We start from the raw sequence: 25,445 nt of genomic DNA, 5'->3' as shown, positions 1-25,445 counted from the left end.
CCGCCGGTGCCGGCAAACGGTGGCGGCAGCCACAATCGTCCCCGCGTGAGGAAAGCAAACACGGCGAAAGCCCACCCGAGCACCGGGGATGCTTCCCGCAGTCACCGCTCTCTGAGATCCGGAGGCACGATTAGAGCACCTCGCTTAAATTTAACTCTGCTAACGTATTCCCCAGCTCTAAAACACGGCAGAAGAAAGACAACGTGCAGTTTCTTAACTGTTTCAGAGTTACTTCATTAGCTTGCTCTGCGTTCTCCCACCGCTCCAACTCTCCCACTGCTTTCCCCCTGGGATATCCTTGGCGGCTTGTTCTCCGCTCCCGTGGCATGCTACAAGCCAGCCCTCGGGCGCTGCCCTGCGTGGCACGGCAGGCGCAACGTGTCCTGTACAGCCTCCCTCCTTTCTGACAAGGTTTTTAAACCAAAATATTAGCGTGCCTTCTGGAAATATGTTTGTAGAGGATGAATGGAACCTTGAGACATCCCCCTCTGCAGCAAACATTCCTTTGCAAGTCATTGATTTTGCAGCAATTTAAAGGCAGCGGGAACACCCCAGGTTTGGGGCGGCTTTTGCAGGCGCACAGCTGGCGCTGGCCACGTCCTGCAGGCACAAAACTGGCGCTGGCCACGTTCTGCAGAAACACGCATCTCACGCTGGCCATGTTCTGCAGAAACACACAGCTGGCTCTGGCCATGTTCTGCAGAAACACACAGCTGGCGCTGGCCGTGTTCTGCAGGCACAAAACTGGTGCTGGCCATGTTCTGCAGGCACACAGCTGGTTCTGGCCATGTTCTGCAGAAACACACATCTGGCACTGGCCAGGTTCTGCAGGCGCACAGCTGGCGCTGGGCTCAGGGCACCACGTCCGACCACGTGCTGGGAGCCTTTGAGGGCAACGCTGCTGAGCGGCGCGGTCCGTCTCAGCATTTCCAGCTCTCGACTCTTCTGCTCTTGCCACGAAATAGTCCCTGAAGCAACAGCTCTGGAAGGGCAATTAGCTGCTGGTGAAACAGCCACAAACAAATTGCTGTTCGGATTCTGTCACTCGAACACGGAGCAGCTGGACATGGAGCAACATGCTTGGGAAACGATGCTTAACAGACCTGGGATTTATTTTTCCTTTTAATAGGAAAATCCCATCAACCCCTCTTCCAGCTCTGCTTCTTCCTCTTTCTAACTATTTCTCTAATCCCAGAAAAAAAGCTTTTTGTTATTATTAGAATTTTGATTCTTTTATAGTCTTCATTATCACATTGGTTTAAGAAGTAGCCAAGATCTTTCATTCATATGCACACACGCATGAGGAACAAGAAAGCACGTTTACCTAGCGGATGTCAACTTTTAATTAATCATTACAAGCATCAATACAAATACATAAATGTCAACTGGTAGACTTAAACAAGCTGTTGCACAAGTAAAATTTGGCAGAGGAGTTTCCCACAGCTGATGCTGAAGAAATGGAATAGGAGAGCGAGCCTAAACCACACTCGCACGGCTCCGGGAGCTCCGGCTGGATGCGAAGGAAGGTACGACATACATAATGGCTTTTGTCACGGCTGCTCTTACCCTGCTCTTTAACAACGGGAGATTGGCTTGAAGTATGGGGCATGGGTGCAGTGGTGCAGACCAAGCCGGGAGGCTCTCGTGCACGGGCAGCCATTCTCACTCCTGTTTGCACCTTGCACGTCTTCGGTGCGGAGACACTCTGCGCTGCCAACACCCCAGGCAACCTCTCTTTTTTTCCTCCTTTGACAAGCTCCCGACCAGGAAAGCTGAAGCCCCAGGGAGGGACTTGGGTGCTCCAGCTTTTGCTCGCAATACAGCGTCACCGGCGCAGCACACGTAGGTGAACTTCTGCAGCACGCGGTTCATTAGGCATTCACACGTGAAACATACTTCCACAAAACTCTGGACAGTCAGCGCATATAAAGTAAGATGGAAATAAAAAATTAAAATAAAACAACAGAAGGAAGTCCTGAACGTCACTGTGCGCATCAGGAGTCATTTATTTTTCTATCTATAGTTGAACGTTGTGACCATTTTCCCTAAGTATAATGTCAAGAGAAAATAATTCAAGCTTGCGTTTCCCGCCCGCGCCCGGGAGGCCGGCTGGGGGGCAGGGAGCGCTCCCCGGGCTCAGGAGGGACCCCGGCTCCCGAAACGCCCGGCGGCGGAGCTGCGAGGGGAGGGCTGCGGGGAGCCCGCGCCGCTGACCCGCTCTGCTCTCCCCGGAGGACAGCAAGCAGACCACTGTTGGGACTTCTCAGATCATTAAAGCTTTCTCCTCCTCTGCACGGGCTGGAAGAGGACAGCCAGCAAGAGTCGTTTACCCTCTATCGGCGGCTGGTGCACGTCTTTGCTCAGGTTTACTCTTTTCTCATTAATCAACCTTCCACCCCCATCCCCCCATCTTTAACTTAAGTGCGTAAAATAAACTGCAGTCTGACAATTAAGCCACCACGACATATTTACAACATAATCACGCAGCTTTTTTTGCCCCTAAACTTAGCAGCGTAATTACCAACGACGCCTTCCCGCACTTGCTCTAACACTGCCGAAGGATGCGCTGGAGACGGGAGGATAAAGATATCTGATTAACGAGACTTCTCTGAGGCTCCCCGGCAGGTAGAGAGACATGAATAATTCACAGTATGAAAAGTAAAGGTGAAGTAGCAAACCTGTCTTGGGTATATCACAGAGGATGTAGGTGTATGATCACAAACATCTTATTAAAAGCAGAATTAGAGAGGGAGAGGAAGAGGGAAGAGGGAAGATTGATTCACTCCAGAAGCAGCTGTGGAGAAGAAATAATAAAAATTTGTTTTGCAAAGGTATTTAGAGGCCAAACCTCCATTAATCCCAAAGGAAGTTAAAAATTATGATTCTAAAGGTTTCAGAGAACTGGATTTACTTCAAGTGCACCCATCTAAACACTCAGCTTTTATTAGCCCACCACTATCTCTGTAGATCAGTTCTGTCTCTCCTCACAACCTTATTGCTTTTGTTTTTTGAGATTCACCTAAAAACCGTATCTGACTGACTCACAATTCCTCCTCTGGTGCTGCTGGCTCGAGCCAAGTGTGGGATTTCAGTGCCGGGTCCAAGCCCCGCTCCCGCAGGCGGGGATCCCACCTTCAGATCCCACCTTCAGACAGATCTGTCCAGGAGACAGATCCTGCTCCTGCTCCTGCCTGCAGGCTGTACTTCTCCCTGTAATTCCTGTCTGTTTTCTGCTTTGACCAGTTTCTCTGTGCCCTGCCAAACGCTCTGTCTCCCCTCTTAGAACAAGTCTCCTTGAGCAGTGCTTTTTTTCTTCTGGCAATCTCTCCCCACTCACCCCTTTATTTTTCTGGAGATTTGTAATAGAAACAGTAGAATAACAAGGACAAATTCTCTGTCTAGTGTACCATACCGTGGGCTATACGCCTGGTGCAGGGTTCAAGGACAAACTCCTTTCATTGTTGGACTTTTCAGGCACACAGCCAACACTGCCCAACAGATGCTGTCTGCCACTGCTCTGAAAATAGTTTCTTTGTTAAAGAAGGAAAAGGTGAAAAACCCCTACTGGCATATTTCCTCCGATGCGGTGCAGGGTGGGCAGCGTACCATCCCCACCTCCCAGCCTGGCTCCCTGCATTCATTTCCATACAGCTGCACAGGCAGGACCGTCCCTACCAGCATCCCTACCGGCATCCCTACCGGCATCCCTACCGGCATCGCTACCGGCATCCCTACCACCATTGCTGCCCACAGAGCAGCATCAGCTCCCACAACAGCGGGCACAGCACGGGTCCCCGTTCGTTCACCTCCTCCCCGCCCGAGCACGGGGCAGCTGCCGCACGCTCATCGGCAGGGTATTCCCAGCCGGTTCTGCCTCTCCCCCTTGTTTCAGCCTCTGTACGTTTCTCAGCCTCTCTCTCCAGCTGGTTCTGCACCTCTGCAAGCTGGCCCAGCCTAAGCCGGGCTCTGAGTCAAAGACCTTCGCTGATTCTTGCCGACTTTCCCTCCTCTGCTCTTTACATGGGATTCTTTTTAACTATCAAGTCCAAGACCTCGGCCCTGATCTTCGAGGCACTTAATGGTCTGAGCTCTGTGTGTCTATGAAATGATGCAGAGCTCTGTGAGGGTGGCGGGTACAGCTCCACCTCTCTTGTACCTACTGTAACGCAAAAAGTCCATTTGTAGTTGAGACTGGACTCTTCCAGCTTCCAATACAAAAATAAATGCTTACTAGAAGCCAGGACCATCGCAAAATTTACTCCTCCTGCTCCAGAAATACAGAAAATGTTATTAATTTTGTCTTCAGAGAAAGACAGGTTTTGTGCTGTCATGAGCAAAATCCAACCGTGCCAAGCCTCGCTGAACACCCAATTTTCTCTTTGGAAACAAAGTCAAAGGCAGGCTTATCTGTACTGCAAAACGAAAGCATGCCTGTAATGCCATATGAAGTCTGCAGGCTGGCTTAACGCTGCCACAATACTGGCAGCAAAACACGGTGGCACAGGCCTCTGTGCCTACGTTACAGCGCTCTACCTACTAGACTAAGACTCACGGCTTAATGTGCTGGTATTCCAGTCGCCTGTCCTAGTCCTCTCTTAGGAACGACTGCCCCCGTGTTTCAGTGCTCCTGGGCTGGAGACACTCAACGAATACATTTTTCAAGGTCCAGAGCTTTTAAATTAAAACAAAACAAAACAAAAACCAAAAGCAAACTTGGAGGGCGGTATCTTCTTACGACATCTCTCCACCCTAACTGTCCAGCTGGCCAACGCCGGTGACCCCGAGCAGGCTGGCGTGCTTCAGCTTGCCACCCAGGCACGAGAAGGTGCCAGCACCAGGTCTGCTCTGCAGCGGCCAGGAGGCAGCTCAGCCCCGGGGCCTGGCCACCCACGGGACTTGGTCAGCTTCCCAGCGTCTCCTAACAGCTTCCTAAAGTGCACGCTTGCTTTTCTGTAGCACTTCGAGGCCGATGTGTGAAAACTCCTTTATTACTGTCATTTTCTCTTAATTGTGATTCCTACTTTGATTGTTTTTCCACTGGAGATAACAGCAGTTTGCAGCAACCTATAGAAAAAAGTACGATCTCCTCAAAAACAATGAAGAAAAATCCATACTATACTTGAGTGAAATTACCTTTTTTCTCTTAAATGTAGTTGGCAGCAAATCAAAGATGACAAACAGAGGAAGATGAAGGTGTTTTGTATTTTCAAGAGAAAGCTGGAAACAAAAATATAATGTTCAACTTGTTTACAATACTTGTATGCATATAAAAATGTCATGATTACCCTTCCAAAGTGATGGCCTCCCAACAGTATAGCCGCTTGATTTAGGCAACCTATCGGCCAAACGTCACGCTGGCCTCGCCATCAGAAGTCCCCTAGTCATCAAAAGGCTTTATACAGTTAAATCCTCATTCAGCACGATGGATAAAACCAGGAGCGTTTGTGTCTTCAGGTCTGCCAAGAGGAAGATTATGAAATATATTTGATATGAAACATATTAGAAACCACGATTTGGGTTTTCAACAAGCACCAAGCTGCAGATCAGCATGACCCTTGCACGAATCTTCATCTTTCTGTCCCCGCATTCTTTGAACAGTTGTTTTAGTATTTCCTCCGTCTCGCTCGCTTCTGACAAGAAAGCAAGTCAATACAATTCTTGGTGACTTTAAGGAGGAGTGTGCAGGTCTTCAAGCACAATAACTGTATAGATGATAAAAGAAGTAGGTGTTTACCAAAAGCAAACCAGACAAGAAACTTGTCTGGTTTGAAAATTGAAGCATGTCAGAAGAGACGTGTGTGAACTTCCCTTCAGTTTTAAGGTGTCTGTGTCATAAAATTTTCAGCGATTTCCAGACAGAGCTGGAATACTCAGCCACAGAAATTCAGTCAGAGGATGGTATTCAGGCCAGGCAGAGCAGCAGGCAGACCTGCTTCAAAGGGAGCCTCCAGCTCCACTTACAGATTTGCCTAGCGTAGCTGGCCACAAAGTATTTTATGAAACTTTTATCTTAGCCGTGGGTAGAGGCGGTGAGCCTGAGGTACTCACGAAGGAAACGGCTTAGCTGGGCGAGTGAGAGCTTCTATAGCAACAACGTGGACATGAACAAACACAGCACAAGTACCTCCATTCCTAGTACGCACCCCTTCAACACCTCCACGACCGTACCGGTCCCTAGGTGGGAAGGATCAGAGAACCACGCCTGAACCGATACCTAGTAATTCCTGACAAATGGCATTTTTTTCCACGGAACGCGGCTGGGAAGGTGCGTTCAGGAGCCCGTGGTGCGGCGCGGCCGGCGAGGGCTGGCTGGCACCCCCTCCCCATGGCGGTGTGCACCCCGGTCAGGCAGAGGAACGACCCGTCCAGCCCCACCGCAGCATCTCACCTCCATTAACAGAGCTCCTGACTTCACAACGACAGGACTGTACGAGGAATTTCACGTCATTAGGAAAGACGTCCACAAGTCCTATCGAAATCTGGTCACTTTTTGATCGTGATTTGCGACGCGTATATGTGAATCTAAATAAAGCCACGAGACTTCCGCCAGCCTTTGGGAACAGCATTGCCCCTCCTCTCACGACAACACGCAGACATTTACATGACAGTGAATAAACCAGTTTTATCACACAGTACAGCATAAAGCAGCCTTGGAGGCTTCAGCCAACGAGGCTTCATGGAGCAACTATCCAAAAGATAACCACATTATCACTGTAATGCCTGTGAATACCACTGGCATGGGAAATGAAAAGCCCAAGGACGTTTCAGAAACCTGCCTTTTGTATCATCAAATGCAAAGCTACTGCCAATTGCCAGACCGCGTAAACAGGGTTTGAAACACTCTGAATACGCTCGTAATTAGCTAAAGCAAATGTCATAAAATTTGAGCCGATTTTTTAAGGGTCGCCCATTTCTGTGCAGTATGGAAAGCATGGCTTGCTTGGAAGTAGGCAAATACACAACATATGCTTCAGTAATACAGTCAGTATATAGAACATGAACAGACCTGTTAATGCCTGATCCACCAAATTGGTTGCCATGAACGTCACCGCCGGTGCAGACACAGCAGTTACCCGGGTGACTTGCGTCGGCATCAAAGGACCCACATGAGCGTCCATTCTGGAGGCAGAACCTGCATTCAAACCATAAGGAAACCTTTTTTTTTTCCCAGTAAACAAAAATGACTTTAAAAAACTCACCTTTTTTCAGCCTTATTTCACAGAATGCTCTTTTAACCTCCTGCTAAACATTTCTCTCTATACCCGTTTGCATGGTTAAGACATTAGGTTTTGTGTTGAGTTGAATTACCGGTCTAGTCTGGCCATGACGTCCGTTGGTTCTCAGCAAACAAGCATCGGTGGAAATTTTAAAATAATATAAAATATGGCCCTCAAAATAAGAATTCGCAAGGCTATATTAATGCTTTCAGAAGAGATTACGGCAAGATCAGTTTTCTTATTTAAGACTAAATAACACACCTCCAGTTTCTACTGTTAGTCACCACAAACTCTTTGTGTCCCACTCCATCCATGGGAAATTATTTTGCTGATAATTTAAAACAGCAGGTTTACCCAAGGGAATCCCGGTCTGCTCAGACAATTCACAAGACGGAAAATCACTAAATTGCTCATATATGTTAGTCATGATAAATGAGTAATCCAGATCTGCCGGTAAAACTATGCTAATTAACCCAGGCTACTTAATCCTTGAGAATCCGTGGCTATTGCCGAATTTGAGGTCAAGCCCTGAGCATTAGTTTCCCGTTAACTGTGCGCAAAGCCATTTTTCAGAAACCAAAAGACCCCTGCCGCAGCACCTCACTTCAGGGGTAAATGCAGGTCTCCATCAGCAGTCTCCCCATGCCGGTCGCGAGCCCCGGCACAGCTGAGCCGGCAGCGGGGACGCGTCCCCGGCTCAAGGCAGGCCTGGGGACAACGCCTGCAACGCCACGCTGCAGCATTCACCCCCCTTTCGTTTCGCTAACGACTCTTGCGCTGTCACACGCTCCTCATCCCAACTTCTCTGCATTTCGCAGTCATACGGATCATTTCTGGAACCTTCACTCCGTTAGAAAAACTCACTCGCACGCTGCAAACCTCTTCATTGGTTTTTGTTTCTCAGATTCCAGGCGCCAAAGCAGATTATTAAACGCAACTCTCGCCAACGTGGGGACACTGGTTGCTTTTCTGAATGCAACTATAACAACATTTTATCATTAAAAAGGTCACTTTTTCTTCCTGAAAAGTAGAGCCTTGGGTATCGCCTGGGCTAGCGGTAACAGGAGAGGGAGCCTCCTCATTGCCGGGAGATGCGGCAGCACAGCCATCCCAGCCGGGCAGGGCTACCCCGCCCTCCGCAGCCAGAGCCGCACCAGGCACCCGGGCTACCGGCGCGTGGAAAGGCGCGACGCATTCAAAACGGGGGTCATTTCAGCAGCAATAATAATGATGGTGCTAATTGTGCTAATGAAGCATGCATTTTGCCGTTAGGCAGACGTATGTTCTATCGAATATCATCTGAATTGCCTGTGTGAGTAAAAACATGCATCAGGAAATTCACGGTGATTTTTCCTCTTCTCTCCTCCACCCCCTTGTCTCCCACCCCAGCGACCAGGAAACAGCAGCAGAAGCCAGAAACTCTCCAAGAAAAGATAAATCTGAGTATTTTGCAGTAGATTGTCAAACTGAAGAAGGAAGTAGCAACTGGGACTACAGAAAGCCTGAAGGAAACCCAGTTTACACCATTCAGAGGCTGCCCGGCAGCACGGCCGTGAACCGGCCCTCTGTCTCTGCCTTCACCCCGAATCCCTGAGCCCGGAGGGTTCTGTGACGCACAAAGGTCTCTGGTGCCAACTGAAGACAACGGGGCCATTTGGCAGGGCTTCCTGGTGCTCCAAGCAACACGAAACACCTGCTCTCGCCCAGCGGGAAGCAAGAAGCCCACACTTACTTACCGAAACAGGGAAAGCCCATGTCTTCTGCCCGGACCTGGTGCCATTCGCTACGGAAATACAACTCCGGCGACTGCGGGGCTGTTTTCTTTCCTAGCCAGCGTGTTTTCAAAGCTGCCATTTTAATGCACTGTCTCGTATCATCAATTACGTGTTCCCGAAGCAGACTGGAATTCAGGCTATCGCCGGGCTTTGTGGGATTCACCCTTGTAACAGGTGAGGAAGAATTTAAAACATCGTACGTAATTTTAATCACATTCCAATTCTTTTAATAATCTTTTACGACAACAGAAATGGATATAAAATAATAAATTTTATGAAAGAAATAACATTTTCTTAAATTAGAAAGTCATATTCCTATAAAGGGTTAACATGGCTAAAGAACCACCCAGGGAAAAGTAAAGCTTTGCCAAAAAGTGATCTTAGGAAAAAGTAGGAGGTTCATGAAGCTGTAGGAGTTGAGGCCAGAACACCAAGTTCATTGAATGTTCAATAATGCATTTGCATGATACCAACTTGCTATTAGCCAGGGTATCTTACAGACTTTACTTGGTAAAGGATGACTTATTAATTTTAAATGCAAATGAAACACCTCAGAAAACCACGACCCCCATCCAGCAAGGAAAAAATAAATGAGTTTCCAAATGCGCTGAATGGAACGACCAGGAGGACAACTGCAATTTTTCCATATGAACAAGCGGCAGAGGAAGATTAGTCCCAAGGCGGGGGGCTGCCCCATCAGCCTCCTCTTCACCTCCTCCCCCCAGGGACCTCCAAACCCTGACGACTCGGAGCACGGCGTAAGCACGGCATCACCTCTCTTCGGGAGCTGGCAGCGTCATGCAGAGCAACCCCTGAACTCCGGGCTTCGCAGACGCAGGATCAGGCCTCGAGACAACTAAAAGTCACCTTAGAGTAGTATTTTGCAAACAAACACCGTGTGCACCATACACCCAGGAACATTTTCCCGTGCACATATATACGCGTGCACAGCAAGAACCACCGGCCCCGCCGCTATTGCACAGCAGTATATCACATCCCTACGCTTTTATTTTGGTGCCTTCCTCGTAAGAGGCTTGAAAATCATAAGAACATAAGAAGCACATTTAGTATTTTTACGGGCTTCCTCCCAGCCTTCAGCCTTCACCTGCGCCTGCAGTACAGCCCTCCTGGGACAAGGATTAATTAGCAAGCCACCGGCGTGCCAGCCAGCCAGCCAGCGGAAGGGGAAGAAAAGAGGGAACGAGAGGACCGTGCCAACGCTAGTTTTACCTCCCAGGCCCAGCAGAGGTTCGGACGGGACAGACAACAGAGAAGACCGCATGTCTCAAGGCACACGTGAAAATACATACACAAAGCACGGCTTTTCTTAAGCAATAACTCAGGGGTACGTGTCCACGCGTGGTGCCCCGGCTGAACTGGTGAGAGCCCTCCACGGACTTGCAGCGGTCTAGAACAAAGCGAAACGGGTACCAAGAGATGCTCCTAGGTCGTTAACATCAACGGAGCGGGGGGAGAGGGGAGACAGCAGCACGGGCTGCCTGGGGGCCACGGGGAAGATTAATTGCAAGCAGCTGCAGGAAGAACACCAGAAAAGGAAACATTTTATTATTTCTCTCTTTCTTTTTCGCCATTAAGTCAGGATAAGAGAAATTCCTGCAAGACACGATCAGTAGCATGATAAAGAAATTATCCTGCAAGGCACTGTGATAAATGTAATCCATACTTGCTTTGAGGAATGAGAAACAAAGCATTTAGGGAAGAGGAAGAGGTCAGCGTGATGTTTGTTGTGCTACCTACAGCACAATAATGTAACTGGAGGCACTTGTAACTTGGCCATCTCTAACAAGACAGTGAACCATTTTCCAGCTCGAGACGATGTTTGGACCTGAGGCAACAACAGTTTCTTTCTTCTGCTCCTGTCAAAGCCCCTGGTAAAACTATTAACTTCGATGAACTCTCTGGATATAAAGAAATGCTGAGGAACCATCAATTCCAGCACCGAGGTCTAAGGTGCCTCTAATTATACGGCGCAATCCATGCAACAGCAGCCTCGCAACAGCCCCCCAGTTTTACGGAGATGCCCAGCAGGACCCACGCCTGGATGGACTGAAATCCTGGTTTCCATATCCTCGGAGACCATTTCTTAAGCTAGGATTTCCATCTGTAACTTCGATGTACGTTACTACACGATTAATTCCGTGAGTAATATTTTATAGAGCAAGAGTTGTTTGCTTTTCTTTGCCTTTTCAAATTAATTTTAATGACAACAAAAAGGACACTTCCATCCTATCGCTTCCAGAGTCATCAGAGACAGATTAAAATGGTATTTCATCATCTGGTCTCTTCTGATTCTGGTGAGGTCTGTGCACATGAACGCTTCGCTGTCTACAACAGCATACTCAGAAAAGGCGATGCAGCTATTCTGAATTTATCCAAAATTACCATCTTTAAAGAGAACAACAAATCAAAAAATACCGGAGATGAGCATGGCCGGGAATCTCTGGCTTGTCCTTTTCCACTGTTAAGTTTGCAAAGGGGGAAAGGTTCACGCCTGCAGATGCGAACCTGTGCCCCGACACGGGCTCAGCCCAGGTCCCCTCCTGCTGCTGAAGACCTCCCGGGGGGACAGGCTGCTCTCAGGCAGCCCCACACTTTCTGGACAAGCTCTTTGAGAAACACTGAGCTGATCCAAAGCTGCCCGCGAGCATGGCCGGGCACCACGGCTCACACCACCGCCATCTACCGCGTTACCGTGCAGGGGAGAAAATCACGCCTGGCTCCAAAAACGCCACCAGTCCCAGCCCACCGCTGCTTCCCGTGCCCGCGGGAGCCTGCCGCGCCGGGGAGCACGCACGGGCTACACTTGAAGGTTCACCCCAAATTCTGAGGTTTACAGGGACACCAGCAGACGTAAGCATCCATTAAGGTATGCACAGGCATTTCAGTACACAAGCAATTCTCCACACCGAAAATTGGTATAATTTTCATAACGTGCTTAATTATCTCCCCATAGTTCGACATCTACCACTTGAGACGAGCTCTGCTCGTTCTGTTACCACAGTGTACGCTGCATGTTGAAACGTGACTTTCCCTCATATGATTTCAACTGCTTCCTTATGTTGATTTATGATCACATCCAGGAACAATAAAATTATCAGTGCATCTTTTGAGGTGATGGAAGCAATTAGCTCACAGCTTCCATCCATATCGGAGTCAAGCATATACATATATATACACATATATATACATTATTTCATACACGCAGATTGAGTTCAGCTGCTTAGTTTAATTATATCTGACGCTCACCAAATAAGCTTGAATGATTTAAGGCAATCATAACCTTTAAGGAACAAATATTTATGCTTTCTAGTTCTTCGTGCTCATAAAAAGCAGTCTTTGCAATGGATGGATTTGGAATACAAATAAACTCTGTGGACTGAGTTTAATGTCATAACGCAATATAAGCTTTCAGTATGAACTGAACATAACCTGGGCTGGAATAAGACCTAAACATGAACCGTACAGAACCTAACACCCACCCACCCACCCACCCTCCGTGCATCTCGTGATTAAGTTAAGGCAAATTTTACTACAAAACAATACTGGGGGGGGGGGGATAAAAGTGATCTTTTCTGTGAAGTTTCTGATTGTTGTTAGAGCCAAGGAGCCCTGACTAGCACCTTGTGCGTTTTGAGAACATCTGTCCATTTTAAAGATTATTTCAGTGCAGATGCATTTTACTGTCGCTTACAAACACAAGCAACCTACGTCTCAATTTCGCTGCAGCGAGGACGTTACAAGGACAAAGGAGGACAACAGCAGGTGAGTGGAAGGTTCAGAAACCCGAAGATCCTCCGCAAGTGATACACCGCCCTGATTCGCATCCCTGACGAGCAGACGCTGATTCGCATCCCTGATGGCGGAACCCCGAGCAGAGAGCTGGGGTGCCCGAGGCTGCGCTGCGGGGCTGGGGCTCCCCCGCCCCTGTGCGCGGGGCTGGGGGCTCCAGTGCCCGCCTCCGGCTCGCCGGTCCCCCGGCCGCGCTGCCGAGGCTCAGGAACGGCCGTGCGTCACCGGGAGCAGAGAAGGACCGCGCCGGGCACGGCTCCGGCACCGAGTCGGTGCCCCCTCCTGCTCCGCAAACCCTCCCGCAGCAAAAACCTCCCCGGGGAGCGGAGGGCAGGGCCTGAGAAGAGCCCCGAGCCAGGGCGCCCGGGCTCAGCTCCCCGCCTGCCGCCGCTCGGGGCGAGACCCGCTTCAACCCCGGGAACGTCTTCTCCTCTCTGCTCCCGGGCAAGGGCGGCTCAGGGAGGCCACGTCCCATAGCTGCTCTGGCCGAACTGGGAATGGTTCCAGCTGCTCTGGCCAAATGGGAATGGTTCCAGCCGCTCTGGCCGAACTGGGAATGGTTCCAGCTGCTCTGGCCGAACCGGGAATGGTTCCAGCCGCTCTGGCCGAATGGGAATGGTTCCAGCCGCTCTGGCCGAACTGGGAATGGTTCCAGCTGCACTGGCCGAACTGGGAATGGTTATAATGGACAACCCCGTCACCCAGCATGTCTGAACTGGCATTTTTACACCGTTGCTTAAGCACCTGAAGAAGAGAATGGGAAAACCCCCATCACATCACTGACCGACTGTACCTCACCTCCGGCAGAAACCACCATCCCCAGGCATGCACCAGGAGTCAAATTAAGTTAGACAGTAGATTTTTCCCAGAACAGACAACTAGCTTTTCCACCTTTGTTATTTCTACCAAACAGTACTGAAAGGCCATTTCTTTTATTACCCCGTACCACACAGACGGATCACTCTTGCTAGCTCCCTCCTCTACTTGCTCGTGGCCAAAACAGACCTCAGGAGAGGGAGCAGATACATTACTGACGCTCGTGACCCGGTTGAAAGGGATAGGACAGATTTTCAGGGCAAAAATGTTCTTTACAAATGTTTACTCTGTGCCTCGGCAGACCCACCGGCTCTCATTACTCCATTACGCAGCGCACGGACGTTAACGACCCGCGTTAACGGGAGTCACGCTGCCCACGGCAAAATGACGTGACTGGTCCCGGACCGCTCCGCAGCTGGCTACAGCAGCGCGGGTTTCCTGCTCCTGCTGTGAAGTTGTAATTCTTACCTTTTCCAATTAAACCATGGCACTTCCAACATTATCTTAAAGCTAAGTTAGCAGTTCAGCAAGGTTTTAAGCCTAATTTTCCTCACTGTGATTCAAGAAGCCTTTAACAGCACTGCACCCAAAAGAACAGGGGCCACGTAATTTATTTTAATGTATTCACATTGAAAATATCCGTAGCATGGGCCTAATCTTAGCCCCGGTGAAGTCAGCACAAGTCTCTCTGCTGAGCTTTATGGGCACTGAATCCCGCGCCCGAAACCAAAGCTTTTCTTCCTGCAACACATTTGCCTCTTGCAAAGCTACTCTTTTTGCCATGGGACAAAAGACCTTTATGCATTATTGAACAGCATAGTTTGTCATTCATATTTATTTTAGCTAAATATATCTCAGAACTTGTTTTTATTAATGACTTTATAAGACTGCCTCACGAACGGCATCAACCATAACAGCACAGCGTGCCCGGGTGACGGCAGCGGCACCGGGCACACGGCACGCAGAGCCAACAGCGAGGCTCTCGGCCTACGTGGGAATCAATCAGGAAAACGTTTGTAAGAATTTCTCAAATTCAACTACACGATCGAAATACTTGTTTGGCGAGAAACCCACAATGAAACAGGAAATTGTGACTCCTGCAGAGAAGGGCTGGAGGGCCATCGCCCCGCTGCGGGCAGGGCGGCACTGCCCACCCGCTGCGGCTCTCTGCGTGCCCGGGGTGCTTGCGGAGGTCTCCGGCTGCTCCGAAACAACCGGCTCCCCTGAGCTGGGCTTTACGGACCGAGCTGCAGCGCAGGGGATGCTCTGCCAGCTGCGGTGCCGTGCACCGAAGACGGTTACTCCTGCGCTCGCCTACGTGGAAGCTGCGTGGCCACAGCGAAGCGGCAGCTCGGCTGCAGAGCTCCCTCGACCCGCCATCGGGTACGGCCACGGTGAGGCTGCACCTTCAGAGCAAATGAGCAGGGAAAGACTGGATGCAAGGGTTGGACCGGGGCCGGGGGCTCCCCGCATGGAAACAACCACGTTTGTCCACCCGCCCAGCCAAGCACAACCGCTGGTGCTCCCAGCCGGTTCAGCCGAACCGCAGCCACGGCCGCCCGTGCTCCGCAGGGACCCCAGCCACCGCGCCCGGTGCCGAACAGGACGCTCCGGCGCCCAGCGATGGCCCAGCCTGCGCCGCCAGCCCGTTCGGCAGGAAGAAAAAGGCTGAGGTTCTCATCTCAAAAACTGAATGTTTTTCATATACCTAAACACATCCCTATTCCCTTAATCTTTTTCATCTTTTCTCACCTTTTATGACGCACTTCATATTTGCCTGTAGTTACATATTTGTTTCAACGATATGAAAAACACATTTAACTGAAGGACTCTTTCTGTACTATTGGGATTAGATGGTTAAAGAGGAATATAAACCGGAGGCATTTTTGAGAATATTAATCCTGTTTCACCTGAAATAATCCAGCCAGCAATAGTTTTTAAAAAACTCACAAACGCAGACTTTGCCTATCCGTCTACTGGTTTGCACACCTTATCAGTTACAAGAAAGAACGTATAAAAGCGAGCACGATCTCTCCCACGCCCTTGGTGCCATCACCCACGGGTTCAGCCCCAGCGAAGGGTGCCCAGGACAAGCAAGCCAGGCCACCATCACCACACTCATGCGTGCAAAGACAGGGGATACTTTCATTAACGCTATATACAAAAACAGCTGGGGTTATAATTGATCAAGGTACCTCCTGAGCATTAGGAATTACAAGTCATCTAACGGATTTCAACACCAAGTAACTTCCATTCCAGCAGAGCAATCCCAGCAGGTTCCCACAGACCAGGACCCTCCCGCCCAATCTCTATCGGGTCTGTTTCCCTTAGCTGGCACACCTCTAGAAGATTGTTTCCCAGAAAAAAAACCTACAAAAAAAGAATTATTCTTCCTGTTATTTGTTGTTAACAATCATCTGCCTGCATTTGCTTGTCAAATTCTGACCTACCATTAAGAGAAAAGAAAGAAAATAAAGGATATTTATTTTGACGAGGGTGAAATGACAGCGAACATGTCCTCAATAAATCACACCGAATAAGAGAAATACAAGCTAATTATTCAAAGCGGGAAGGAGTTGCCTGGGAGCTGTGTAAATCTGCTCCCACAGCCCCCTCCCAGGCACAACTGAAGCGCTCCGGAGGGCAGTCGCCGCTGCAGGGATCCACGTCCACCGATCCCATCTTCTCCAAGCGCAGAGAGAAAGCACTGCACCAAAACAGCACCTTTGGACTGTCACGGCAGCGGGGAGAGAAAACACCTCTCCAGCACGGTACCCCGCCGCCCGCCGCTGCGTAGGAAGAAAAACGGGGAGATGGAGGTGAGACGCTGATGACGAGCGATGCCGTCCGTCGGGGTGCACTGCCGGTACCCGCTCCCCGCCCGCGGGAGCTGGCCCCGACGGCTGTGCAGCAGCGACCCACGCGGGGAGCGGAGAGCGGGCGAAGCACCCGAACCGCTTTGCTGGCTCTCCCCAGGGTTGCGGCCGTGGCCTCTGCGGGGGCAGCCGGGAGCTGGGTGCCTCGCAGGGACCCGACGCCTTCGCTGGCAGCGCAGCGTGCTGTCACCCGCGCCTGGGAAACAAAGTAAGTGCCGCCCAGCCAGCAGTCCAAGCACGGCATGAGCCTGCCAGAGCTGCTCTTCATGTGACTTCCTAACCATGATTGTAACTTTCTGAAACAGTGAAGCGCTTTTCTTCAAAACACCACTTTCAGCATATTTTAAGTCTGTAGCGAATGCTTTACAGCCAGCCCTCTTATCCTCCTGCATTCTGCTCATTTCGGAAGACCCCCGCCCCGCCCCATTTTTAACGCCACACAACGCCCACACCGGGTGAATTAGGCTCTTTTCTTGCCCGTGGGAGCCCAGCCCCGCTCTGCCCCCTGCTCCCACCCAGGCGGGCACGGCAGCTTTGCCTCCGCCGCCTGCGCTCGTCCTCGCCCTGCCAGCCTCGGCAGCCGGACAAACCCAGCCTGCTCAAACGCAGCCGCTTTCCATGGGCAAACTTCAATCATGCCAAAGCCGAACGGAGGACTTGCAAGAACCATTTTGTACTTGAAATAGAAATCTCTGCGAGAGCTTCAGCTCCAAACCCAAACGGGCTCAGGTAAGGAGGTGCCACAGGCTGGGACCTGGCTCCGGCCCCGGTGTCACTGATGCACCTGAATACACCCAGCCCGGGGATGCTGCGGCAGCTCCGGGAACCTCCCGGGCCGTCGGTACCGCTCCCCCGGCCCCGTTACCAACCCAGCAGCTGAACCTCAGAAGCGAGGAAAGTCGGGGCGCAGGGTTTGCTAGGGAGCGGCGCCGGGCTGGAGCGGAAGGCGAGCGAGCGGTCCTGCCCCGGGAGATCTCGCAGCAGGAAACCACAGCAAAGCAGGGATGTGCAACGCTGCTTCGTCTTATCACAAACCGGCTTTCAAACACAAAAGCTTCATTGCCTGGGTGCATTTCAAATTAATTCTATGATATTTTAATAAAATCAAGGCGCACCATTAACGTATTTGTTACTGAAAAAGCATCTTTAAATCAGGTAAGTTATTCTTCTGCTGGAGGCTACCGTCCAACCGGCACCCATCATGAAGTTGACTGACTTAAAGATAAAACACGAGAAACCGCTGTGCCTTTGCCGCTGAGGGATGGAGGTTACACGGAGGTGTTACTCGTGACTGAAAACCTCTCGTCAGAGCCCACTGGAGTCAACGGAAAGACACCGAGAGCCTTGGAAAGAGATATATTTGGACAGAATATCTATTGGACAGAAATATTGGACAGAATATATATTGGACAGAAATATTTAATGCTTATTCACACCTTAAATAGCTCCGAAGCAAGACAACAAAAGGAAAATACATGTTAGCACCCTTGTATATACTTAAAGAGTGCAGACGCTCTAGCGTAGGGCAGCGCCTACCGGTTGCGGTCCTGCAGGCAGCGTCCATGCTGCCAGCCCAGGGGCACACAGCGCGGTTACAGGACACGGGCACACGGCACCAGCACCAGGGAGTCCTCCCGAGCTAGCCACCGGCCTGCCGCGGTTATGCCGTGCGCTCCGCCGGGCCCGGGAGGTCAGCGCTTTCCACTCCCGTGAAATCTCCGGGGTCTCCGCTCCTGCTGTTGCCCAGCTTAATCTCTGGTCTCAGGCATGGGAAGATGGGAATTTTGCATCCTTGCCTATAATATTTAATCTATTCTAGCACCTTGTTTTGTTCCTGGAACACCGGTGTTTTAATTCCTCTGCTTTGTCAGAACTTTTATTCTTGTTTGTTCGTATGCATATTCATCGCATTCTGCTGTGTACAGGCAGGATCACCTTTGGTTTCTAAAGACAGCGAAAATTTTCAGTGGTGTAAAGCCCAAGAATGCGACGTTCAAATGTGTGCCCATGACCAAAGAGTAGAAAACCTATTAACAGTATAATTTTGTTGACTTTCAAGTCACTGATGCAACACTGAAAATCCCACACTCAATAAGAAGCCCAGCAGGTACTCCAAGATATGCTGATTTCTAAGTCAAATGTGAGCTGCAATGATTCTTTTTTACAGCCAAATTGAAATGTAATGAGAATGTATTAACAAAGAGTATTAAATATTCAGCGGTCTGGCTCTGCTCGGGAAAGGCTTTACCTTAACACTTCCAGAGGGACCCGCAGAGCAATGCTGATGTAAGGCAGGCTTTGGGCTTTGCCCTTTTCATACTATTTAGAGGAATTCCACTTCTACATGGAAAAAATCAAAGTCCAACCAACCAACCCACCCCAGAAAAGCCTAAAGCAGGAGACAACCTATAAATAAGAAATAAAACGCTAATATTGAATCTAAACACTCAACAGAGCTTTCCTCACGGCAGCAGACATAGCTGCTGTTTCCTCTTGCGGTGAGTACCCACAGAAAGCAACGGTTTGGGGAGCAGAGCACACTACTCACAAACTTGCCATCAGTTCCTTCTGTGTTATTGATAATAATCCTGAATGCGTACAAACTCATGGAGCGGGTGAATGTAGTGCTGTAAAACTGCAGAGACGAGAGGAGAAATTCTGGCACTGAGCACATCCAACCCTCCCTCCGCTTCCAAGGGTCAGAATTATACTCAAAATTTTCCTGGGTTCTGTGGATTTTTCAGACTAAAATCTAGGCACAGCAAAGGATGGAGCCGCTATTAAGAATCTAACGGGATATAACATCAAATTAAGAGAAAATACAACAAAACAAAGAAACAACCCTTGCACATACCCGAGACACGGCCACAAGCGCAGCGGGTGTGCTGCACGTGGATAGCTCCTGCTGACCGCACGGAGACCCCGCTGTGAAAGGCGGTCTTAATTCACAAACATGAAAAAAAATGTGCTGCGGTACTGTATCCACGAGACCGTAAAGTGTAAGGTGGACACACTGCAGCGGAGCAAGGCTCCCTCCCCACCAGCACCCTGCTCCCAGGCACAGCTAACGGCAAATGCTGCGGGAAGAGGGCAGGGACGGAGCAAGGGTGTAGTGATAGACAGGGAAAAAGTGCAAGAAAAAACCACGGAGATAGCATAATATTTCAAGAGGATACTCTTCCAACCCTGCAAATAGCCATGGCTCAAAGAATTAAATAAACCTTAATGGGCTTTTTTTGTCCACAGATATCTCTAGGAACTCTTTTGCACCCATCCAGATAAAACCACACAGAGGCTTTTGCATTGACAAAACTCTTTAGGAAGGAGTTCCAAATATTCCGTCTTGTTTGTTTAACATCTGATAACTGTGTCTTCGTGCGAGGCTGAGACTTGCTTGCACTCCCCACATCTCCCATGACCTTACAGATCTCTATCACGTCCTCTCCCACCCTGCCCTTCGTCCCTGTTCCAGCCGAAGGCCCGAGGTTGTTTATGTTCCTCTGGCACTGCCCTGAACACTGTGCAGCCAAAGGGTCACCAACAAACAGGAATCAACATCGTATCTACAGAGAGATATATATACATATATATGATCTGGCTCATTCAAAAATAATTAAACTATCGTAAGACTGCCAAATTACAAAACTGGTTTAAAGAAAAGCATTAAACTGTGAAGAAATCTCACCCAAATTCCTGGAAACTGCTGGAAGGAGCAGAAAATTGAAGAGCAGATGAGAGAAGCCATGCAGCGATCAATTCTTCAGCAGCAAACGAGCAGGTCTGCGTTGCAGGGCAGGCACGTGCCAGCCTCACCCCGCACCTGGAAGCTGCTGCTCTCCCGCGTAGACACGGCCACCGCGACAGGCAAGAGGGAAAGGTGTCTGTGCCCGGCGCAGCGCCTACATCACCTTGTCGCTAAAGATGGCCGACCAACTTTACAAAGCGCTCCTCGCTGTCTGAGGCACTGAGCTGGAGGCACGGAGTCTGAGAGGATGTGATACGGGCGCTACGCAGCCCCTGTCTGATTTGAGAGATGCAGTAATACCCCGCTGCTGCCGCGGGTACCTCGGTAATTCGGAGCTCACTACTGGGAATGAAAATCCGACGCGCGATGCTGCGGGGAAACCACAGCTTGCTTATAAAAACCATTGACAACATTTCACATTTAACTCATTTCTGTTGTCTCTCTGATGTCTCCTGCGGGATTCGGACTTGAATTGAGAGAAACAAACAGGGGTAGAGTTCAAAAATCTTGAAGATAATAACCTGAAGAACTGTGTAACTAGGACTGAGCAGGTCAGGCAAGAAGCATCGGAAGGAACCCGCTACCGATATAAACCAAACCCAGCAGAGAAATGCCGTCTTTCTGCTGGCGAGGAAGGTCACAGGCAGAAGAGCCCACTGCAGGATGGTTCGGTAACAAGGAAAGAGAATAAATCCCTATCTGGCCCAATTCTTCCATTACTGAGATATTACTTTGGAGGAATTTGCCTGTTCCCAGCCCCACGGGCGCTCACCAGATGAGTGACACGGCCACCAGCCGTGCCAGGACAAGGTGACGCGGACTCTTGCCATCCTGCTTTCCCCATGAGGACCCCGCTTTGTTCATCTTGGTCCGGGCAAACTGCTGTCAGCCACAGGGAGGATTGGTTTGTAAAAATTCCTGAAACATAAACTCGCAGTTTACTACTGAAAAGAGGAGGGCAAGGAAATTAATAATTTCAATCGCTGTGTCTATTAGCCAGTAACAGAGTCAGACACAGAAACACACCAATTTATTTTTATTATTGCTGTTATCATTTTATGACCCCAGAAGTTAGTGAAGATCAGGGCCCAGGGACTTGCTTCCTTCAGAAGCAACATCCGTCATGATTAGGTAATTTGGGGCAATACTGCTTATTTGCAAAGGACAAGAGAAGTCTCTGAAGGAATTGAACAGTAACAAAAAAAAAAAAAAAAAAATCAATTTTTACAAACCATGCAGACTCCTCCAGCTACATTCAGCCCCTCAGCTCCGCTTCTACCTTCTCCTCAAGGTCACACCACGTTTTTCCTCAAGGCCATTCTCAGTTGGCTGAAGCCGAGGCTGCCTAGAAGCCACCTTTGCTGAATTCTCTTTCCTTACTCTTTCTTTGAAAGACCCAGATACGTTCGTTAAAAATATTCAGCACTTTCTGAATCTGATTATCTTCTTCCCTCTGCTTCAGATTGCAAAACGTGTCTCGTATTTTGAGCAGAGGCTACCCACACCGGTCCGTGAAGGTGCTGCCGGGTGAATCCTTGCAAGAAACATCTGCAGCACAGCTGGCACAGACACAGCCCAGCTGCTACAAGGTTTAGCAAAGCCTGCCCTGTCCTTCCTCCCACCCCAGACTGAAACCAGCAAAAAGCCGGAGTCCGGCAGAGCCAGCCTAGCCTGTCTCCCCTCCTTTCCTCACCTCCAGCGCTGGGTTACCGGAGAAAAGCTCCAGCACGCCGCAACGCGTTGTGATGCTCCGCAGGAAGGCGCGGTGACCACAGCCCCCTCAGAAAAACAAAAGCTGGGGGGTGGGAATGGCAATCGCTGTTTAGAATTTTCCCTGGCACCTAGCACGAAAGCAGTTTCACAGGGTAACGACGATTTATGGGGCATACCTGCGCACCACTGCTGAGCGCTGCCTCACCTGCAACGTGCTGATGGCCCCTCGACTTCTCGGTTGGAAACCGCAGAGAAACTAAAGCAAATTTAACAGTGAGATGCAAACAGGATTTGTTTGCTTGTTTATTGAGAAGGACAGGCCACGTATGAACAGCATTCACACCAGGACTTTGAAAGCACGTTTTCCACAGACCCCATGTAAGCCACAGCCAGACTTGCTGGGTGAAATGGCGCGGGGTTTGCCCTCGTTCTTCCCTTCCTCCTCGTGCGATACAAGTGTAAGGGGGCCGATCCGCAAGCAGGTTTTGCTTGTTCCAGTGAACATAACTGAACATGAAGCCAAAGCCAAGCCAAGCGTCTACTGGTTCACAACTAACCCAGAAAGGGAGGGCTGCTGGTGAGGAGAAACACCTGGAAAGCTGGTTAGAAAGGACCTTTCTGAGCATGGACCATAAAACTGCCTCATACGGCCTGTTTTGCAGCAGCAAATGTATACGGATCTGTCATTAAAAGGGATAGTTTCACAGAATCACAGAATCGTATAGGTTGGAAAAGACCTTTAAGATCATCGAGTCCAACCGTAAACCTAACACTGCCAAGCCCACCACTACACCATGTCCCTAAGCACCTCGTCCAAAGGGCTTTTAAATACCTCCAGGGATGGCGACTCCACCACTGCCCTGGGCAGCCTGTTCCAATGCTTGAGAACCCTTTCAGTGAAGAAAAATTCCCTAATATCCAGTCTAAACCTCCCCTGGCGCAACTGGAGGCCATTTCCTCTCGTCCTATCACTTGTGACCTGGGAGAAGAGACCGACCCCACCTCTCTACCCCCTCCTTTCAGGGAGCTGTAGAGAGCGATGAGGTCTCCCCTCAGCCTCCTTTTCTCCAGGCTCAACAACCCCAGGTCCCTCAGCCGCTCCCCATCAGCCTTGTGCTCCAGACCCTTCCCCAGCTCCGTTGCCCTTCTCTGGACACGCTCCAGCCCCTCAATGTCTCTCTGGGAGTGAGGGGCCCAGCACTGAACACAGCATTCGAGGTGCGGCCTCACCAGTGCCCAGTACAGGGGACGATCACTGCCCCAGTCCTGCTGGCCACACTACTCCTGATACAAGCCAGGATGCCATTGGCTTTCTTGGCCACCTGGGCACACTCATATTCAGTCAGCTGTTGACCAACACCCCCAGGTCCTTTTCCGCCGGGCACTTTCCAGCCACTCTTCCCCAAGCCTGTAGCGTTGCATGGGGTTGTTGTGACCCAAGTGCAGGACCCTCCACTTGGCCTTGTTAAACCTCGTACAATTGGCCCCAGCCCATCGATCCAGCCTGTCCAGGTCCCTCTGCAGAGCCTGCCTACCCTCCAGCAGATCAACACTCCCGCGCAGTTTCCATGACACTCTTCGGAGGAGACAAGCCGTACTGCAAGTACGCGCTGAAGGCACCCCACGGGAGAGCCGCTCAAGTCCCGGCAGGCAGCATTTCACCCGCTGCAAGGGGATCGGGATAACACCAGCCATTCTTGCGATCCTTTACACGGACGTCTAAGCAAGCCTTTACGTAAAATAGCCCCCGAAGCACCAGCAGGCCCGGCAAGCGACAGGCTCGTCCATCAGCAGGGCAGGACGGGGAAGCGGGGCATCCCCAGGGTGCCGACTCCCAGCGCCAGCCGTGCCCCAGCTGATGCGCAGCCCCGGCCGGGGCCGCCGAGCTGCACAGCCCACGGACCGCCTGCGGAGGCAGGGAGAAAAAAGGAGAAGGGTTTTATAAGCCAAGACTTTTATAGTTTCCTATCCAAATAGAAACAACACTTTAAATTTTGGCAGCATCATTGCTTTTGGCAGAATTACCCTGATTGCTCTGCAGTTCTTTGTCCAGGTTTCCTGTGGTTTTATTTTTGTTTGAGTTTTCCTATTTTTAAAATTTTTTTTTTTTTAAAAAAAAAAGGAAATTGCTATTGAAAATTTTGCTACTGTACTGGAAAGTAGCAAAAATAATATATACAATGATCTGTGATGGAAAATGGAAGAATGGCAATGAGATGGAAGGGTGAAGGGTGATGCCAAAATGAATGTACGGTTCTAGAAAGGAAGAGCTCTCAGCAGGTTACGGTACCGCCTGGCACAGACACAAGGGACTCGAGGGCATGACAGCAAACTAGAAAAAGCATTAGCTGCCTTATGAATTTTGACACAGAAATTTTTTATTTTTTTTTTTAGTTAAAAATGGATAGTGTAGAAGCTTAGTCACCTCATTGCTATTCCATCAGATTAATAAATTGCCCTATAAGGAGATCAGAAAATTTGTATAGGACTTTCACTCTTCGGCTAAATGAAAAATAGTAGCATGACACACATAACTACAGATAGACAGATAGATAGATACACACGCGCATGCATGCATATATAACTCTGCAGCAGAAAGACAGTACGGAGAGCTAACACCCCTCTGTTCTAAAGGACACACCCGTTTTTCCACCTTTACACCGGAACTCAGTTACGATGGTATCAAGAATAACCATTTAATTAATATGAAATAAACAAAGCCCAACTTCTTCATTACAATTGTTTGACTCGGAATGGCTTTCGAAGGTAGATGCGGCAGACGGCTCTTCCCCAGCAGCAGCCCCGGCAGCCTGCACTCGCTGCACCCCTCGCACGCTCCCTCCGAGCAGGGGGAGGCGACCCCACGGCACGGCGCTACCCAAGGTGCCTCCCCGGCTGTCCGGCTCCGGTGCCTCGCGCAGCCCTCCTCCAGCCCCGCTTACAGCGCACGCAGCCATTTTATAGACAAGTATATATAGCTCTGAACGGAACCCAGACCGAAGATACCTTTTGAAAAGCAGGCACAGAAATGCGACAGCCACGTTGCCAACAGCATCAGCCCAAAGCCCTTCATCCCTCGCTCGTCACTAAACTTGTGGAAGGTCAGTCACTAAACTTGTGGAAGGTCAGTAATGAGCTGGTTAGCGATGAGCTTTCATCCCCCTGGAGCTGTCCCAGCACGGCTCCAGGCTCCTTAACCTGGCTCCTACAGAAGCAAAGATTTTTTGTCTTACCTTCTTTTCTAGGCGATATTTGCCCAAGCATACCTGTGTTCCTCTGCAAATACATCTGAAACGGCTAGTAGCTCTTGTACAGATCTGAAAAGAAAGGTCGATCTCTCAAAGACTGAATGGGTACCTCCCTACTCATGAGCAGCAGGGCAGGGAGGAGGAGAGAGATGCTGCAAGTGCTCGGACTGAAAGGCAGCGATGGCAAAACCTCATCTTTTCCTAAGTGCCCGAGCATCCCCGAGAAAGGAAAGTGCTCTGAATGC

At 49.9% G+C, this 25,445-nt stretch overlaps 1 protein-coding gene across 3 annotated transcripts in view; it reads right to left on the bottom strand.

Moving 5' to 3' along the window:
- TCERG1L (transcription elongation regulator 1 like) overlaps positions 1-25,445 on the bottom strand; it is a 98,592-nt gene that overhangs the window by 31,701 nt on the left and 41,446 nt on the right. For 2 of the 3 annotated variants that reach the window (XM_075504311.1, XM_075504309.1), the window contains exon 5: positions 7,007-7,132. The exons of the other annotated variant lie outside the window; for it this stretch is intronic. In XM_075504311.1, coding sequence (XP_075360426.1) covers positions 7,007-7,132 — 126 coding nt within the window. The remainder of the gene's footprint in view (positions 1-7,006; positions 7,133-25,445) is intronic. 3 annotated transcript variants of the gene reach the window in all.

This window comes from Mycteria americana, chromosome 6 (genome assembly GCF_035582795.1).
Source record: "Mycteria americana isolate JAX WOST 10 ecotype Jacksonville Zoo and Gardens chromosome 6, USCA_MyAme_1.0, whole genome shotgun sequence".
Classification (NCBI taxonomy): domain Eukaryota; kingdom Metazoa; phylum Chordata; class Aves; order Ciconiiformes; family Ciconiidae; genus Mycteria; species Mycteria americana.
Note: the sequence above shows the minus strand (reverse complement) of the source record. Positions and strands in the feature narration are given on the sequence as shown.